This window comes from Anguilla anguilla, chromosome 7 (assembly GCF_013347855.1).
Source record: "Anguilla anguilla isolate fAngAng1 chromosome 7, fAngAng1.pri, whole genome shotgun sequence".
Classification (NCBI taxonomy): domain Eukaryota; kingdom Metazoa; phylum Chordata; class Actinopteri; order Anguilliformes; family Anguillidae; genus Anguilla; species Anguilla anguilla.
In genome coordinates this window covers 28,783,074-28,802,684 of record NC_049207.1, presented here as the reverse complement: position 1 = coordinate 28,802,684, position 19,611 = coordinate 28,783,074, and the positions used below count along the sequence as shown (strand labels likewise).

General features: G+C 42.3%; 2 protein-coding genes across 6 annotated transcripts in view; one reads left to right on the top strand and one right to left on the bottom strand.

The window, feature by feature from the left end:
* The first annotated feature begins 1,440 nt into the window (after positions 1 to 1,440).
* tbc1d10c (TBC1 domain family, member 10C) lies at positions 1,441 to 19,059 on the top strand. Its single transcript, XM_035427597.1, has 10 exons — positions 1,441 to 1,584; positions 2,035 to 2,179; positions 4,420 to 4,519; positions 4,902 to 5,009; positions 5,481 to 5,587; positions 5,751 to 5,865; positions 9,990 to 10,055; positions 10,307 to 10,496; positions 15,394 to 15,551; positions 15,928 to 19,059. Exons 2-10 carry the CDS (start codon positions 2,040 to 2,042, stop codon positions 18,775 to 18,777), a joined length of 3,834 nt encoding a protein of 1,277 aa, XP_035283488.1. The 5' UTR covers positions 1,441 to 1,584; positions 2,035 to 2,039; the 3' UTR covers positions 18,778 to 19,059.
* Positions 18,889 to 19,611, bottom strand: part of rad9a (RAD9 checkpoint clamp component A) — an 87,197-nt gene continuing 86,474 nt past the window's right edge. For all 5 annotated transcript variants that reach the window (XM_035427599.1, XM_035427600.1, XM_035427601.1 and 2 more), the window contains one exon: positions 18,889 to 19,397. In XM_035427599.1, the coding sequence (XP_035283490.1) occupies positions 19,275 to 19,397 (123 nt within the window). In that variant the 3' untranslated portion in view covers positions 18,889 to 19,274. The remainder of the gene's footprint in view (positions 19,398 to 19,611) is intronic.

The window sequence follows — 19,611 nt, the reverse complement described above, 5'->3', positions numbered from 1 at the left end:
CGCTAACAATTTTTTCCAAGGGCCACATGTGCTCCTGTGTTGAAAACTTTAGGAGCACACTAATGTATCCCAATTAGTAGATGTGCTCCTAAATTATTTTTCCTGTTGGCACATAAATTTTCAGGAGCAAATGCTCCTGAAATAGGAGGACTGTAAAGCCCTATTCGGTCCATCTTGTCAAGTTCCCTTCAGTGTAAAACTGGCTATTCAAGCTGGATAATAGGAAAGCACCTTATTCCCAAATTCCCCTCCTCAGACAGTGAGAATTATTTTAAGAGCCCCAATCCTATAGACAAAATCCACAATGCATTATGCTATAGACGCTTTCAACAAGACTCAACTGGCTGCAGACTCGGAGAAAGCAGTTTTGGACAAAGCAGTTCTGGACAACACACGCGCAGTTTTAACCCGAACATGGCGTCGAGAAAGACTGTAAGTTATGGAGTAACGTCACAACAATTATGAACATCATTATGGAGTGTTCCAGGGGCTAGTTGCCTTACATTTTTTCTTCAGCATATGAAATGCATGTTCATTTGGATTCAGATCAGGTGAATGACTTGGCCAGTCAAGAATTTTACAGTTTTTGGGTCTGCAGGCTCTTTCAGGTATTTTTCAGCAAACTGTAACCTAGCCATCCTGTATTTGCAGCTAACTAGTGGTTTGCATTTTGCAGTGTAGTGTTCTGATCCTGAAGTCTACTGTGGTCAGTAGTCACTGACACATCCATGCCTGCCTCCTGAAGAGTGGGTCTGATCTGACAAACAGGTGTTCAAGGGTTTAAGTAATTATGGAGATAATTCTTCAGTCATCAACTGCAGAGTTCTTCTTAGCCTACTAGGTCCTTTGCGATTATTGAGCTCACCAGTGTTCTCTTTTTTCTTAATAATGTTCCAGACATGTTTTTGGTAAGCCTAAGTATTGGCCAATGTCTGTGACTGGTTTGTTTTTATTTCTCTTGACTTTCATTGGCACAACTTTTTTCTTCATGTTGGCAAATGGCAATAACAGACTGCATCAGCAATCAAAAGCTTAATGACTAGGTACTGATTGCTCTCCTATACCTGCACTAAGGAAGCAATTGAACACACTTGACTAATCAAAACACCTGCAAAGTCATTTGTCCCAAACAAATGGGGGGATTAGGTATAAAAAGTGCTTTCTACGTGGTGAAATGAAAACATATATAATACCCGTTAAGAAAAGATAAGAATCTGTCTGTCTGTAGTTTAACCACATTCAAATAGCTTGATAACAAATCTAAAATTGTGGCCTACAGAGCCAAATCAAGAAAAAAAAACATTATGCAGCTCATTGTATCTATACATTATATATTTTAACATGGAAATAAACTAGCACGCACATGCACAGACACACACACTCATACTCACGCATGCGCGCTCGTGCACACACACACACACACACACACACACACACACAGGCATCACACCCCCACTGGCTTCTTGGCGGAAGTTTCCCTTGCCTTGCTAACGATCTCTGCTTTACTGCATCTTTTCTTTACCAGAATTACCTCACCAGCAAACTTCTCACTAAATGAACTGACAGAGGAAACTACAATCTGAGGTATTTTATTCGTCATTTTCATTTTTGACATTTGTAGTTTGAGAAGTAGAGTAAAAAATTTACTCACCAAATAATAAACTAACAAAAATACAAAGTTATGCTTATCTGTTTTGAATTATGTTGTTCTCCTCCTTAACACATAAATACAATACTTCAGTACTGATGGTGTATCACAGGCCTGTAGTTGTGCTGAGAGTGGGATCATTTAAAGGGTTTTGACAGTATGTTGGTAAACGGGGGAAATAAGCGTGAAGCATCTGTGGTCTATATGGCTCTTTAGGTATTCACAGTAAAGATGGTGAGACATAGTACAGATAATCAGTGACCAAGAGCTTACAGGCTAGTAAGGAGGTGTTTTAAAATGTGGTAGCCTCCTGTTAGTCTCTCTTTCCCCTCCCCCCTCTCTCTCTTGCTGTCCCTCTCCGTCTCCTCTCTCTGTCTCTCTTTCAGTCGTTATGGAGCCTATGTCGACCCAGGTTGACCCAAATAGTGAAGACAGTTCCAGTTCTGATAACATGTCTCTACTGAACATTGGACTGCCAGCCTCGGAGACAGATCGTTTTGGGTTTATACTGGGCACCGGCTCTACTGTTGGGTCAGTATCCGAGCAAAGCATGGCCTGCTAAGTCAGTGAGACAGACTGTCACATCTGTAGTTCTCTCCTCCTCAACATCCTGGTTTGCTTTCATGAAAACGCATGCACTGTCAGAGTGTGGTTTTCCTGTTTCCTGTTTCCTGTTTTCTGTTTTCTGTGTGTGCGAGACAAAAGTAAAACATATTGTAACCTAATTATTTGCATTTCCTTTATATGCATAATTTTTAAAAAAAGGCAATGGTCATTGTCTGTTTTTGATGGAATGGAACAACATTAAAAATGCAAGAAAAAACAATGTTAGGACAGCAGCATCACCACATTTGATCTCCCCTGCAAAACAACCACTACAACCTACCTGAACATTTTTCAAAGTAATTAATACTCTAAGGGCCTTCCATGCCATACTTTAATTACATAACTGTTTTTGGCCTTAATATTCTTTGCCCGAGCTGTGCTACTGTGTGTTGCTTACATTTGTTCTGTTGGCTTTTGCTTAAGAACACTAGAATAGGTGCTACCTTTAATTAAAAGTTAAAAAATACCTCAAATATGTCAGCTTCTTGCTTCATCTGTGTGATTCAGTTGTTTTCTTTCCAAATTTCACTTAATTGTGCCGACACAAATGATTAGGGCAAATTAAATAATTGAGAGTAGAAGATGGCATGAACTCTAGACAGAGATGTGACCCTTCTTCCTCATTTGTCCAAAGGTCACAGAAGGGAGACTCGCTACTGTAAACTTTGAGACTGTCTTTGTTATACTGATGACATTTTACAGAAATCAAAACTTTAAAATATAGAGTGCTTTTCAAGCAGTGCTCAAAGCACTTCAAAGCAAGAATGTAAGAGAAAAAACTTTAAACTTTATTTGTCCCCGGAGGGCAAGTGATTTTGCAGCAAGACATGGGGGGGTGGGGGCGCTGAATGTTGCGGACTCGGGGGAAAAACAACAGTGGTCCCAGGTTGACCAACATGAGAACATGCTGCAGATAGACTTTAAACTGGTTTTGCATGTGCACAAGAGTATAGAAGCGTGTATTGGTATCTCCAGAAAGGTCATCAAAGATAGTCTTGAGGCAATTGCCTGTTTTTATTTATCACTGGCAGAAACATGTTCTCCTGACAGATGTGGTTGTGCTGCTGTTGTCTTGGGCTGTGGTCACTCACTCACACTGTGTTAACAAGTGTTTTAGTCTTGTAATGAGACTTAAAATCTTAAAAACTGTCAAACTAAAATACTTGTTGAGACTTATATTTGGGTTTTTGCAGTGCAGATATTATTTAGGAATATTGATGGATAGGCACCTCTTGCTTGCTGTGTGGTGGTTTTGTACACTGCCAATGGGGTAAGACACTGTCATACAAGTTTTTAATTCTTATTTCAAGACCAAAACACCGGTTAAGACACTTTTCTGCAGTGTACAGCTATCTCTTGCCCTTAATGAATATAGAAATGTATTACTGTGTATTGCCAACAGTCTTGTGTAACTTAAGTGAGATAAAGTCGAATATATTGCTGATATCAACATAAGCAGTAGTCAAATACTGGTGTTTCTTAAAGTCCCATGAAACTACAAATGTTTGTTGGAAAGAATGTGTGAATTTCTCGCCTTATTAGATTTTTCCTTAACAGAACTTTGGTTTCTCTTTCTTGTTTTAATCTAGGGATCGTGTTTTCTTGCTACCTATACTTGGAGTTATATTACACGATATAAACACATATCAAGCACTCCAGCATCTTTTCTTTTTTGTAAATAATTTGTTTCATTTTTCCACACATCCTCAGTTTGTGTCTTTGTGGAATTTGTCCTTTTCAGCTATTTTTAATGGGAAAGTCCTGAGTTTGAGTGAAAGCTCAGCAGATACTTACTACTCCTCACTCTCTCCCCTGAAATCTGATTGGCTGAAGGCCACCTGTGTTGTTGAATGGGGACTGCTTGGGTGGCAGTGTAGTACAGTGGTTAGGGAACTGAGCTTGAGACCTCAAAGTTGTGGGTTGGATTCCCAGCTCGGATGCTGCCATTGTACCCTTCAGCAAGGTATTTACCATGAACTGTGTCAGTGAAATATCCAGCTGTATAAATTGTGTGTGTGAAACTCTTAAAAAGAGTGCATCTGCTAGATGCCTAAATGTACTCTAACTCATTGGGGACTGGAATAAATCATTAATTAGCTTGTAGACAATGAAATCTCTGTGTTACAATGCTGTGTGTTGATTTGTATTGACGCTGTGTGTGTCAGAGCTGAAGGCCCGCCCCCTGAGGTGATCAGACAAAGGGAGACAAAATGGCTGAACATCATCGGCCAATGGGATCACACTTTGCTGAAGAAGACCAACAAGGTGAGGTACAAATGGGACCAAGCAATAATGTTTACTGCTGGGGATTGAGCCCTGATGACAGAACAAGGTGACAAAATGCTGAGTGATTTGTGTAAGATGTGAGTAATGAAGTTATAGATTCAAATATCTTTTATCCCCTTCCCCTTTCAGTTATTTTCAAATTCTTAATTGGCATGACATGACAGAACTACAAACATACATAACACACAACTAGAAACTAGAAATGAGTGCACAACAACAACAATTCAAGTGGCTTTACCAAATCAAACCAAATCAATTCAAATGACTACAACTGCATTTATTGTTGAATAGTACTTAAAGGATAGTTGTATTAAACAAAAGCACTCTGCAACATATTCAGTTTTCTCTCTCTCTTGTTCAGGTGAAAGAACAGTGTCGGAAGGGTATCCCAGCATCTCTCAGGGCTCGGTGTTGGCCTCTACTTTGCTATGCCACAGAGAGGAGGAGTAAAAACAGGAGACTTTACCAGGTAAGAGAGACTATGCAAGGTAAGAGAGGCTGTGCCAGGTGAGATACTTTTTCAGGTGAGAGACTGTATCAGATTAGACACTTTACCTGGTGAGAGAGACTGTCAGATGAGAAACACTTTACCAAGTAAAAGAGACTGTGCCAGGTGAGAGACACTTTACCAAGTGAAAGAGACTGTCGGATGAGAGACACTTTACCAAGTGAGAGAGACTGTGCCAGGTGAGAGACACTTTACCAAGTGAAAGAGACTGTCGGATGAGAGACACTTTACCAAGTGAGAGAGACTGTGCCAGGTGAGAGACACTTTACCAAGTGAAAGAGACTGTCGGATGAGAGACACTTTACCAAGTGAGAGAGACTGTCAGATGAGAGACACTTTATGACCATATTCTTTGCTTCTTTGTGAATATCTGTGGTATAATCTAATGTTCATCCAAAGCAATCCTTCAACAACTCTTCTCCACCCTCTCAGACACTTGACTCCTCCCCTGCCCTGCAAACCTGGGTGGATATGATTGAGAGAGACATCGACAGGCAGTTCCCTTTCCACGAGATGTTCCTCTCTAGAGACGGCCATGGGTAAAGGGTTCTTCAAGTGTCTTTGTGACATCACACAAAGATGGTGTTCAGTGATTTGTCCTGAATTACAGGCTATGAAACACAACTGCTGAAAAACCCTGGACACAGTCAGCTCCTCTTATTTACCTCAAAGTTGTTTGTTTGTACTTTTTTTTTGGGGCAGGCAACAGGGGCTATTTCGGGTCCTGAAGGCTTACACGCAGTTCAGGCCTGATGAGGGGTACTGTCAGGGGCAAGGACCTGTGGCTGCAGTGCTTTTGATGATTATGCCTGCTGAGGTAAAGTTCTGCACTGTGTGTTTGTGTGCATACTCTATGTAGCTGTGTTTTTCATTACATGTAATTAAAATGAATAAATGAATGGCATGCACCAAGATCAAGTCAAGACAGCAATGTATGCATTGGATTTAACACTTGCACAACGTTACAAACAATAATTAATACAATGAAAACCATAAATAATAACTAAAAATACAACCGCAATCAGTAATTAAGAGGCAGCAAGTGGCAATTATGTATTTTTTAGCTGTAAAGACACATTTTGGATGAATGGTCCAATTTTCAGTCTCTGTCACAAAATTTAGCATGGTATTTTGTAGCTTAGAGGTAAACATACATGAACATGTAAATGTAATTTCATGTTCACCCATTGCTAAACCTGTCACATGCCTACTCACAACTAATTGGCTTTATTCATTTTTACTATATTTTTTCAGATATGCCTTTTCTATTGTACATCCAATGGTGGAAAGACAAAGCATGCAAATATTCAACTTGCTTTGTCCAGCAATTGAGGAGCTACAGGAATTTTTATTCATTTTCCTCATACAGCGCCACCTATTGGCAAAATACCAGCAAAATTAGCATGCCTCATTAGTGCCTCAAAGTCTGGCACTGCATATGCACGCCAAGTTTCCTGATGATCGAATAAAGCTCCCAGCTGTTTTAGTAAAATTGGCCATGCCCACAATTGTTGATTTGCATATGGTGGCCGATATTATTTTGAAAGTAAAAATTTTTTTTTCAATAATTTTTAAGTTTCAACCCGAATTTCATGACAGTCAGCTTAATGTCCTATGACTATTTCCCGACAGTTGGTTTATGTCAAAAATTCAAAATGGTGGTGTTGAATTGGATCCACCAGAGAAGCGGATTGGTCTCGGCTGAGCCAGCTGGTGGAGAGAGCACATGCACCTGGGTTGCATTAGCTAATTAGCCCAGGTGGTAAAAGGTGTGCTGCTCTCCACAGTTCGGGGCCAAGACCGGGAGCTCACAACGAGAGCACTGTTATGATTTTTTTGTTTCGTTTTATTTTGGAGCGTTGTTCAAGCAAGCAAGAAAGAAAAAGAAAGTAATCCGCCACTGGGAAGTTGGAGGAGCTGGTGCCAGCTAGAAAGCGGGCCAGCTATGGGTGGCGCACGGGAAAGTGGTCACGCTGTTTTACTTTCTTTTGTCTTTGCTATTTTAGCTTGTTGTTTTAGTTTATTGTTTTTGCCTGGAACCCGTGAGGGGGAAGGGTCGTTAATTAGATTTTGTGTTTGTGTGGGTGCACTTTCTCTCTTTCCATGCGGCAACCAACAGTGTCTCCCAGCACTGCTGCATCTCCCTCCCAGGGGTATAACGCTGGCATGTGACAGGTGGAAAAACAAAATGGCTGCCAATGTTGTTTCTTGAGTCAAAAATGAAGAGTTGTAGAAATTCAAACTTATTTGGTTCTTTCTCAAAAAGACTACCTATATTCCAAATGTTGTGAGGATTGGACATGGCGTTTATGAGTTACAACTGTTTTAGTAAAAAATGGCCGCACCCAAAAAAATTTATTGACATGTGGTGGCCATATTGTTTTGAAAAGATTACACTTTGTAAATATAATTATTGAGGTTCAGACTCCAGAGACTCTTTCTAGCCTAAATTGTTTACAATAGGCCAAATGGCCCCAGATTAGTTTGCAGGAGTAGGTTTTGCAAAAAAAAAGACTTTAATGGCGAAAAACAAAATGATAGCAGATGTTACTTCAGGCAAAGTTGTTCACCTGAAGGAGCAAGATCTACTGATGTAACAGAGAGGGGGTCTGGTGGCTCTGTTATGCTGTGGGGGGCATTTTCCTGGCATGGTTTGGGTCCACTTGTCCCCTTAGAGGGAAGGGTCACTGCAAATCAATGCAAAGTTATTCTGAGTGATCACCTTTATCTAATGATGAAACATTTCTATCCTGATGGGAGTGGTCTCTTCCAGGATGACAATGCCCCCATCTACAACAGGGCAAAAGGATGAATGGTTTGATGAGTATGAAAATTATGTGAGTCATATGCTATGGCCTTCGCAGTCACCAGATTACACCTATGGGAGATTTTGGACCAATGTGTTAGACAGCGCTGTCCACCACCATCATTGAAACACCAAAAGAGGGAATATCTTTTGTAAGAATGGTGTTCCATCCCTCCAGTAGAGTTCCAGAGATTTGTGGAATCTATGCCATGGGACATTGAAGCTGTTCTGGCAGCTTGTGGTGTCCCAACACCTTACTAAGACACTTTAATGTGTCATCCGTCTGTTTCATAGCTCTATGATTCATGGTTTTTGCTGCCCATTCTGTTTTAGGCAATAATAATAAAAATAATAGTAATAGCTGCAAGCAGCGAATACCAGGGTCTGAGCAGTTGACATGCACAGAGAGTCAATGATGGTGGACAGGAACTTTACATTAGGACCAAGCCATCAACTTACAGACCTGTTTCATGCAACAGTGATTTTTAGTGAATATTTAAATGTTGTTTATATTTTTACCTCTGTAGCACCATTATATAGTTCAACTGGGCTATGACTTCACAGCTGCAGTATTGATCTAAATGTCAATACATGTACCAAGTTTCATAACTTTACGCCAAAACGGTTTTGGAAATATTTGCATTTTTGTGAGGCCACACCCCCTGCTGATTAATTCGCTTGTCATTCACCAATATTTTTCCATACCCACTGCAAAGGTGAGGTGAGGCAAAATACCAATTTTTGTCCAAATCTGTTAATCTTTGTAGGAGGAGTAGTGGCGGAAAATACAGTACATTGGTCTTCTGGTTCCTGGAGGCAAATTTGTTCTTTGTGATAAGGGACAACTACAGACACTGTTTTCAAGTCTCTAGGTCGAACAGTGGAGGAGATATGATTGATTAAAAACTAAATTTTTAACAGACTATTATAGCGCCTTCAAGTGATGAATCGGTGGCAAAAATACTCTTGCACTATCTGTCTTCCACTGTGCCAAGTATCATCGAATTTGAACAGCCCAAAATCCCTAAAATGAGGAAAGCATCATGACACGGTATAATAGCAATTAAGCTCATTCAAAACAGTAAGACTCAATTAGCTTTCCTACATGGACACAAAATTAGCTGTCGTTTCTACATTTTTAAACCGTTCAACACTGCAATTGAATTTTTCACTTTTTTTAATATAGCTTTTAAATAAAAGTGTCCCCTGACCATATCAGTGCAAGTTTCATGCAAATTGGTCAGTCACCTTCAGAGGAGTTGAGGATGCAAAATAGGAATGCAAAATAGCAAAAAATCTAATCATACGCCCTTTGATTGTCCAAGATACTTTTTTGTTCAGCATGAGGAGAGGAATCCCGAGACACTAGCCTTTCACGTCTTTCTACCGTAATCGGTTCAAAAGTTATGAGTTTAAATATTGAATATACCATTGGTCGCTATAGCTCCACCAACTGGATAAAATCTGTGTAATTTTAATAATGATCGTAGGAGATCTCTGCCTTAATGGTCCTACCAAATTTCACCATTTTCACCTGTCCAAACAAACATTATAAGCCTTTAAGCCAAAACACAGGAGGGAAAAAAAAAATAGAAAACAATAATAAATAAAAATTTGAACAAAAACAAGAGTTCTAGCAGCTTTACAGCCTGGACCACTAAAAATGAAATAAAAACTATAGGGTCGCAGCAGCTTCACTGCTTGGACTCCTAATAAAATTTTTTTAAAAATAGATCAGAACAATCGGGATCCAGCAGCTTTGCTGCTTGAACCCCTAAAAAGAAGGAAAAACTTAACAAAAACAGTACAGTTCCCGCAGATTCACTGCTTGGAACCCTAATAAAAAGTGGAACAAAACAGTTGGGTTCCAGCAGCTTCATTGCTTGGACCCCTAATAATATTCATCATCATTATCATCATAATAATAGTCACAATATTAATAAAAGGCTGCAAATATTAAGATGATTGCCTGCCTCCCAATTTCACTGAAGTTGAAGGCAAGCTTTCATCTTTTTGCTTCTGTTCATTTCTGAGTGGCTTATGTGAGAAACTGAATAAAGTAATCTTACTACATCAGTGCTGTATGTTTCAGTGCATCTGTGGAATGGTGTGTGCTCTCTCTCTCTCTCTCTTAGGAAGCATTCTGGTGTCTGGTTCAGATCAGTGAGCAATACCTTCCTGGGTACTACAGCCCCCTGCTGGTGAGATCCCTGTACTACACCCACTCACACCTCAGCTGTGGTAGCTGGGTCCCTATGGGTCTTTTTATTCATGAAACTCCTGAAAGTAATGCTGATTTCAGATCAGTTTCCCCTGTCTATATCCTAACTTCACTCAATTTGTGCTAAAAGGCCAAACTGACCGTATATCAGCACTTCTACTCTGAGGCGCTTTATCAATACTTTTCTAGGCATGATTTCATTCTAACCACTTTGACCTGATCCTTCCACAGGAGGGTGTGCTGTTCGACGCAGCCATGCTCAGTGGTGTGCTGCACAGGGTGTGTCCCTCCGCACACAGGCACCTGCTCAAACATGGTGTAGAGCCACTCATGTTTGCTACAGACTGGCTGATGTGTCTCTATGCCCGACACCTGCCTTTCAGCACCCTGCTTAGAGTCTGGGACCTGTTCTTCTGCTACGGTCGGTCCCTCATCCTCTTCGCTCTCTCTGTGTCCTTTACTGGTGTTTGACTAGGGTTGCAAAATTCCAGGAATATTCAAGGTGTAAACTTTCCATGGGAATTAATAGGAATTTATGGGAATTAACGGGAATAAAATGGAAATATAGCCCTATTTGCTCAGGCTGCATTTACCATGTCATATGCAGATAGAAACAAACCTTTTACCATATCATAAGCAGACATAATTGCAAACATTCCCTATGACCCCCCTCCAAAAAAAAAAGACTTTTCTCTTAACACCTAACCCCCCCCCCCCCTAAAAACAGTCTTCCGAGTGTTGTTTTAGAATTCTATTTACATAGATAGTAAACAGAGTTTTTAGAAAAAGTCAAGGAATGACAGTGTGGAATAAACATTAACAAAATACATCCAATTTTACTGCGCAAGGGGTCCGTTGACCCCACGGTTCTAATGACGAGCAGTATACTGTGAGTAGTGCCAAGTGACTTCGGCACCACACTACATGACCAAAGACGGAAAGTTTTGAAGAGGAGCCAACTGCTTGTCCAAAATTACCAATATTTATACGATGTCTCCATGCCGCTTCACAGCGATAAAAATAGCCTACTTATCAGACGGCGTTAATTTCGTCAACAAAAAATATTCGTTACGACCCCTTTTTCATGACGAAAACAAAACATAACGAAATAATAATTCACTTTTGTAAACAAAAACATGACGAAATGTATTATTTTCATTGGCGAATATAAACTAAACGATAAACTGAATTAATACCGCTGTCAGAATAGGCCTTAGGGTTTAAAGTGAACAACTCATTTATAAATGTTTTACAATAAAGATTGAATGGAAATAGATTAATTAAAACTCCTCAATTAGCATGCTCAATCAAGCTACATCACATGGTAACAGCTAGCTAGCAGAAGGTGTTAACAAGGTATAAACTGTGTACTTTGTATTAGGCTACTATCCGGCGGTTCATTGAAATATCATAAAAAATATAAAATATATTCACTCCAGTAATATAATAAAAACTTACCTGAAAGCATGTAGTCCTTTGGCTCAGACAGTGCGGTAGTGTTGGCAGATATGTGGGCTGCACATGTGATGGGAGAATGCACTGTGCATGCAGAGGGTTGTAATTTTACTGAATTCCTATTTAAAGGGATGCTGGCAAATTATCAGTACGTGTGACGGAAGAGTGCGCTGCTGAATGTAGTGCATGGTTACAATTCAATTAAACTAGAACAAAGCGCCCTTTGGGCATTGCAACCTTTTTCCTTGACCCTCCCCTGACCCCTGAGACCTTTGCCCCTGTACCCCAGCCCTCGCCATTGCTTTCACCCACAGCCTCCCCTGAACCCCCTTGACCCTGTGGCCCCACCCCTTAAAAATATCCTGTGCAAAGGGCAGACCCCCAAGTATTAATGGTGAATTTGGAAGGGATGCGACGAAAGGGGCATGGCACATATCCGAAAAAGTACACACACACAACTGTCATATTATAAAACAGTAATAATAATATTGTATATTTGTATTAAGGTCATAGTAATTATTTGTCACATACACAGTTTTTCGGCCCCCCCAAGATTGTGCAAACAGATAAGGTGAAGGATAGAAATATATATTGTATTACATATAAGTTAAAGAGTAAAAAAGAAACAAAGGAAAACTGTCCATACAAAACTTTAGGGCTTGTTGACAGTATATATATATATATATATATATATATATACAGTACTGTGCAAAAGTCTCAGGCACCCTAGATTTTTAAATATAATATATACATTTTTGAATTTTGTTAAATAAAGTAATATTTTAAGTAATAGACTACTTTTCAGATAAAAACTTGATCAAGGGTCTCTGGGATTACCTGGAGAGCCAGAAGCAAGCGAAACAGCCAACTTCTGCAGAAGAACTGTGACAAGTTCTCCAAAATGCTTGAAACAACCTACCAGCCGATTTTCTTATAAAACTGCAGGACAGTGCACCTAAGAGAATTGATGTAGTTTTAGAGGCGAATGGTGGTCACACCAAACATTGATTGTTTTTAACTATTTACTGCTCTTTATATTATTTTTTCGATATTTATAACCTTTCATTTCATTATTTTTGAAAGCATCTTAGCTGTACAGCATTTTTTTTTACAGGTGGCTAAGACTTTCGCACAATATGTATATATATATATAAAGGGTAGGGTAGGATGCCAAATTACAGCTACTTACACAGAATTATAGTAGCTCCTTATACACAATGTTGTCTGTTATTCTGTCCTCATTTCCTTCAATAAAAACTTGCGCGTTGGTGGCTCTCTTTCCCCTGGAGAAGACTGTGTAGAGCTGGCCATGAGCGAACACAGGCTGAGGAAGGTAGATGCCAACTTGCTAATTTTCTTCTCCCTGAACTTTGTTGATGCTAACTGAGAAAGCCAGCCTGACGGGGAACTGTCGCCTGACAAATGTGAAAGGAAGCTCATCATTTCTGTCATGGTGAGGAATCAGACTGGGGCCGCATAGACCGCGTTGCAATGACTGGCGTCGCTATGGTGAGAGAACGTGAACTTTGTTCTTCAAGCCGCTCTGACCGCAATAACTATGAAATGACCTGACGTTCACAGTCTGCACCGTGTAGACCGCGCCGACCGCAAGAAGCATGAAAAACGAATGCTGAGCTAGCTACCTAGGTACTTTATTAGCATGCTAACGCCAAGCGGTGAATCAGCAATATACTTCAGAATTCTTACCTGACTTCTCTGGAGATTCGCTACCTCACGCAAATCTCTTGCATTTGACTTGCCGACAGTGATTTGCACTTCTTTTTAGGCATGATGCAAACGTTCTTCAAAAAAAACGCTCTTACTTTACTGGTCACACGTCTCTGGTGTGTGGTGTAACTGTTACCGTTGGTATGGTGGAAAGTAGTTCCAGGTGACAGTAGTGCCGGATTCCAAAATAAAAAGTAAGTATAAGCGAGTATTTATTTAACATATAAAATATATAATTATATCCAATTATTTGAAAATTTGTGTTTGGTCGATCATATCTCTGTTGTTACTGTATTATTAGCATTGGGAGAATACACTGGAGAATACAACAGGAGAATACACTGTTTGACATTGGCAGGGAAATTTGGCACATTTCACCTGGGACCCCACCCACATAATCAGCTGTGCTGCTCAACATACAAATGCATGATCCTTACAAATGGGACATCATTGTAAAGGGAAATGAACAGGCTTTCCAATGATATAAGTTACAATGCTAATAATACAGTGACAACAGAGATATGATCAACCAAACACAAATTCCCAAACTTTTTTTGAGGAGTTTAGTAGAATGGGCATACTTTGAACCAAAACATGCCATAAGACCTAGTATTGCTTTTTATGTGTATCCCCCCCCCCCCAAATAAGTTCACTATTAAAAGGTAAGATTTTTATATTGAAATTGTGAAAAATTCCCAAAATTCTCGAGCTTAACTTCCCTTCCAAAATTTACACTTTGCAACGCTATATGTGACGTTATTGTGCTTTGGTCTTTTTAAGAAATTCCCCATGATGTATTAGCCATACAGAGAAACTGTACAAAAAAACATCCAGGCTGTACGACCAAAGCAGTGAAACCCCTTGGCTGCACTAGCAATGCAGTGAAACCCCCAGGTTGTACAGAAATGTGGTAAAACCATCAGGCTTTGTAACCCATGCAATGAAACCAAAGGGCAACAACTCGCCTCTATTAGTGAAGCCTTTTACCCCAGTGGCTACTGCATGAACTGCAATGCCTGGTTGCAAAAAGAACTTGAAACCCCGCCCACCCAATGTTAAGTCAATGGGGAAAGTCTGAAAAGAGGCCAATTTTCTCTGAGGAAATATAAAGTCAATACATTTTTTACACAAGAAATGATGGTTTAACTAGTTAATCCCATCCCTTGTAATGTCTCCCCTGGGTCTGATTTTTAAAAATAATTCTGCCAAAATTCCCAAATCTGAGTTCATTTCAGTGCGTGCAATATGGCTTGTCCAACTACCGTATGACCATAAGGATCTCCCCATCCTCGCAGCGAGGCAGAGTTCTTCAGCAGCAGGTGTGATGCTGTGTTGAGACATTATCAGATAAACGGTTCTATGTCAAAACGCGATTTCTGACCATTTTGGGGTTTCAGTTGATTCTCATAAAGTCTCGTCTTTTATAATTTATATATGTTGTTGGTGAAATCAGATTTGTAAGCAGTTTTGAAGCTTCTTTAAGAAGACAAGCTAGTGGGATTTACTTAGCTAGGGGGAGCAAGTTTACTGTCTTGCTATCGATCTATCTGTCTATCTAGCTAACTTGCTAGTTATCTTGTGATATATCTGTCTAGCTATCTAGATCTCTTATCTATCTGTCTATAAAACTAGCTAGCTAGTAAGCTAACTAGCTAGTGATCTATTTTATCTATTTTTCTATGTAAATATTTGAACACTAAATGTATCTTGCGCAATTAACTTTTTTGAAATGTTATGACAGTATGGTTTTATGGTTGCAAGACCATGCTTGTTATGGGTGTGTCTAATTACCATGTAAAGTAATCGGGGTGGATTTTCCTGTAGTCGTGGACTCCACTCTTTCGCTCCACTGCGCTTGCGTTGGTTGCAACGGGCAATGTGGCTGCGCCCTAGTTTGGGCTTCATGCGCCAGTGAGCACTAACCATAGCAAATCAGTGGGTGATGTCATGAAGCACTTCGTCCATATTTTTATACGGTCTATGAGTGAAACTCTCAAGTTTCACAGAAAATGTGGTGATACCATCCAGGCTGTATGAGCCACACAATGAAACCCTCATGTTGTGCTAAAAATGTGGTGAAACTCTCTGGTTGCACTAGCCATGCAGTAATGCAGTCTATCTCTCCTCTGTTGCAGGTGTACGGGTGTTGTTCCAGGTGGCAGTGGTGCTGGTACGGCGGGCATTAGGGCGGCAAGTCCAGAGGGAGGAGTGTGAAGGCCAGATGGAGACCCTGGAGAGACTACGCGGCATCAAGGCCCAGGTTCCACCAGAGGACGACACTTTCATTGAGGAGGTGAGACAGTCCAGCTCCACCCCTTCTGCAACGTGTGAGATCCATGGCAAAGTTGTGACTTTTATGAGCAGTAGAACCAGCAAGCCATTGCATAAGAGTTAGCATAACAGATAGCACAAAAATTAGCATAAGAGGTAACAAAAATGTTAGCCTAAAAGTTGGCATATGTTAGCATAAGGGTTAGTGTAAAAGAGTACTTGTGTTAGTGTAAGACTAGGCGCTGGGCCTTATGGGACTAATTTGTGATGGGCAGCAAATAAATTCTCCTACTCTCTGTCTCCATCTCCCTCCCCCATTCTTTTCTCTCACTCTTGCAACATCCTCTCCCCTTTCCCTCTTCTTCTCTCTATTTCCCTCTCTCTCACCCCTCTCTCAGGTGTGCTCAGTCCCTCTCTCTGGCAGGGACCTGGAGAGAGAGACGGAGAGAGAGCTAGAGAGATGGAGAAAAGAGCGCCCATCCTCAACCTTTGACCCTCGCAACCGTTGCCATGGCTACCAGGCGGCCTGGGTGAAAGGGCAGGAGAGGGAGGAGCAGCAGAAGAGGGCAGAGAGAGAGAGGGGAAACCTCTCCCTCCCTCCCCTGCGCTCTCCCTCCTCCCTCTCTCCTTCACTCCTCAGGAAGAGGTGGAAGAGAGGGAGCAGGGGAGAAGCAGGCAAAAGAGAAGTGGGCGAAGCAGGAGAACGAGAGCAAGGGAGGCAGGCTGGAGGGAAGGCAGGAGCGGCTGAAAAGTGGGGCAGGGGGAATGGGAGAGAAAGAAGCAGGAGGAGTGAGAGAGAAGAGGAGGTGCAGCACAATAAAGCAGCTCACAGAGATCCCTTAAAGTGCCCATTCACAAGCATGGCGGGAAACTCAGCCCAAACCACAGATGGATTGCCACACTGTGCCACACAACAGCACAGCACCAGAACTGCTCCCAATCACGGCCATACAAGCACGGACCAGCCTCAGGATGGAGCAGGCAGATCCACGAATGGGGACAGCACCCATGCCAAACCGATACCTCACACCGTGGTACGACCCAGCCCAGCGAACCAGCTGGCTGTTTCCATGGAGACGACTCTTGAGTATGGCATTGTGGAAGGTTCTGCCATGTTGAGCCAGACGCACACCAACTTTATGGAGGGGCCTGGTGGATCAGCAAAACCTGTAACAATAAGCAGGACCAGCATTTATGCTCAACACAGTGCTACAGAAACACCCAGCGCTAGCTCCCTGGTTTGGGGTAAAACAGTGGAGAGCCCAGAGAGCGATTTGGAGCAGAATGATGATGTGGGCTTATGCCAGGAAAAAGAAGACAGATTGGGTGGGACAGACAAGCAGCAAATAGGCTCTGCTTGCAATAATCTTGGTATTCAGGAACTTCAGGGGTCTAATCAACAGGTCCTCCCTAGCCCAAGGTGGGTAGAACAGTCTGAACACTTGCCTGTAAATCATGATGGGTCTCTGGGAAATATTCCCCAGGGTGAGCAGGACTCCAGCGGGTGCTCTGAGGGGGATATTTCGCAGCAGCTAGAGGACTCTGGAAATGTGGAACTACAGGGGGGACATTCCGGGGACACTGCCCAGACTGGGGTGCCAGGCAATCACAGTCCAGCAGGAGACCATCCAGGCCCCCTCACAGGACAGGGGCTGTCCCAGCAGGGGGAGACTGAAAGTGAGAACCTGCTCAGCCCCTCCCTATTGGTTGAGAGACCCAAAATGGAGCAAGCCCCCAAAGGTGGGACAGAGGCAGGCTGTGAAAGGTTACCAGTTGTACTTTTAGATCAGGGAGAGGGGACACCTGTGCTAGATCAGGAAAAGGGTTCACCCGTGTTAGATCAGCGAGAGGGGTCAACTACAGCACATCAGACTGAGGGGCCATTTGTGCTTCATCAGGTTGAGGATTTACCTGTTGCACCTGTAGATCAGGTTGAGGAGTTACACATTATATCTTTATTAGATGAGGCTGAAGGATTACCTGTTACACCTGTGTTAGATCAAGTAGAAGGGTTACCTGATATACCTGTATTACATGAGGTTGACAGGTTTCCCGTTAAACCTAAATTAGATCAAGTGGAAGGGTTACCTATTACACCTGTATTAGATCATAGTGAAGAGTCTCATGCAGTAGATCTGGTTGAGGGACCACCTGTATTAGACAAAGGTGAGCAATCACCTGTAACACCATTATTAGCTCAGGTTGAGGAGGCAGGTTCACAGCAAAATGTTGTGTCTGAGCCACAGCTGCCCACCAAAGCCCTGTCATTCACAGAGGTTATCCCCTTTAGCTCCACACACAGCGAGGATTCCACTGTGGGACCAACGAGTGAGACTCTGCCAGGACACACAGGGGGCGTGTCTGAGCGACTGCCCTGCCTCCCTGCTCAGGTGGGACAGACAGCCCAGGAAAGAGATCCCCATCAGGAAGAAGCCCAGCCCACAGGGACTGACCCAACACCACCAGAAGGTGACCTGATCTCTCCAGAGGACCAGAGCAGATCTGGGCAGATACCCTCCCCTGCAGGACCCTGCCCCATTGTGGAAAAGGGCAGTGGGGTGTACAGACCACGGCGTGCCCCCTGCGGCAAAGCGTCCCGTTCCCGCACACTGTCCGAGGACACATTCAGAGACTCAAATCACACCGGCTCTGAAGCCACATCTATAATCAGCCCGTCCAACCACACCCCCCAGGATATCGGCAAGCGTGACCCCTCCCACCAGGACAAGAGCAGCCCCTTTCCGTCATCCAATCCGGTGGACACTCCGCGTCGCTTTGCTCTCTTTCGTATGCTGAGAGGGGACCGCTCCAAAGACAGGAAGGGAGGAGATGGCGGTGAGAAGAACCATAAGGCATCATCACCCAAAATGACAGTGCCCACCATACTTATACAAGACTTCAGTGATGGGGTGGGACCAGGCGTGACCGGGGAAGGGTCAGGTATGGACGAGGCCGGATCAGGCATGGCCATGGCTGAGGCAGCATCCGGTGTGGCTGGGGATGGCCTCAGCTCCAAGCAGCGGAGAAGGGGGAGAAGGGAGCAGGAGAGGAGGGAAAGAGAGGAAGAGAAGGCCAGGAAGAAAAGAGAGAAGGTGATGGAAAAAGAGAAGGACAGAGAGAGGAAGAAGCCGCAGACCAGGGGGAAGAGTTTTCATGCACACAGTGATATTCCTCGCCCTGGAAACAGCAGCTGTACAACACCAGGTTCCAAGAGAAACTCTGCCCCATTTTTTGACACAATCTTCTAAAGATGCAGGGAATGGGGGGTGGGGGGAAGGGGAGAGAGAGAGAGAGAGAGAGAGAGAGAGAGACATAAACTGGAAACATTGGAGTGTACAGAATGTAGATAAGACAAGAAATCTGGAAAATAAGAATATTTTAATTTGAGTTTGTATATTAATTGAAATCCATGTTGACATTAATACAAAATAGCAGAAATTATTACTCCAAGTTTTTTCCTTTATTCTAATTCTTCAGTCTTGGATTTCGTCTTCACAGCTCAATGGTATAATAAAGCAGAAGTTACATTTTTCTGTGTATGTGAATACATGTGTGTGTGTGCATGCAGGGGCACATTTTTGTCTGTTCTCTGTGGGGTCTCTGGTCTCTGAGAGTCTGAAAAGCAGAGTGTAGGATGCCTCCTCCTGTTTCTCTGTCTAGAACACTAGGGCTAAAACACCTGAACACCAGAAAAATCTCCCCTCTTCTTTCTCTCTCTCCATCTCTTTTTCTGTCCTTGATGACATCAGAAGGATGAGTCCTCCTCTTCATTCTCGCTGTCACTAGCCAGTACTTCCTGGGTTCGCAGCGTCTGATTGGTCGCCTGTGAGGAAGTGGGCAGCATGGAACCAAAGAAGAGGGAGCGGAACTGAAGGGGAACAAAAAAAATAAAAAGTGTGGAAATTACTAGGAAGAGGGTTTATTTATTAGTTTTTAAAACCTATTTTAATGTGAATTCACCACATGTAGTCAGGTCTTCCTTAATTTATTTTAATTCCAGTTTGTTTCAACCCCAATTTTAATTCCAAGAAGACTTTTAGAATTTGGAATGGCCAGTTGGATTTGTAGACCAGTCTCCTGAC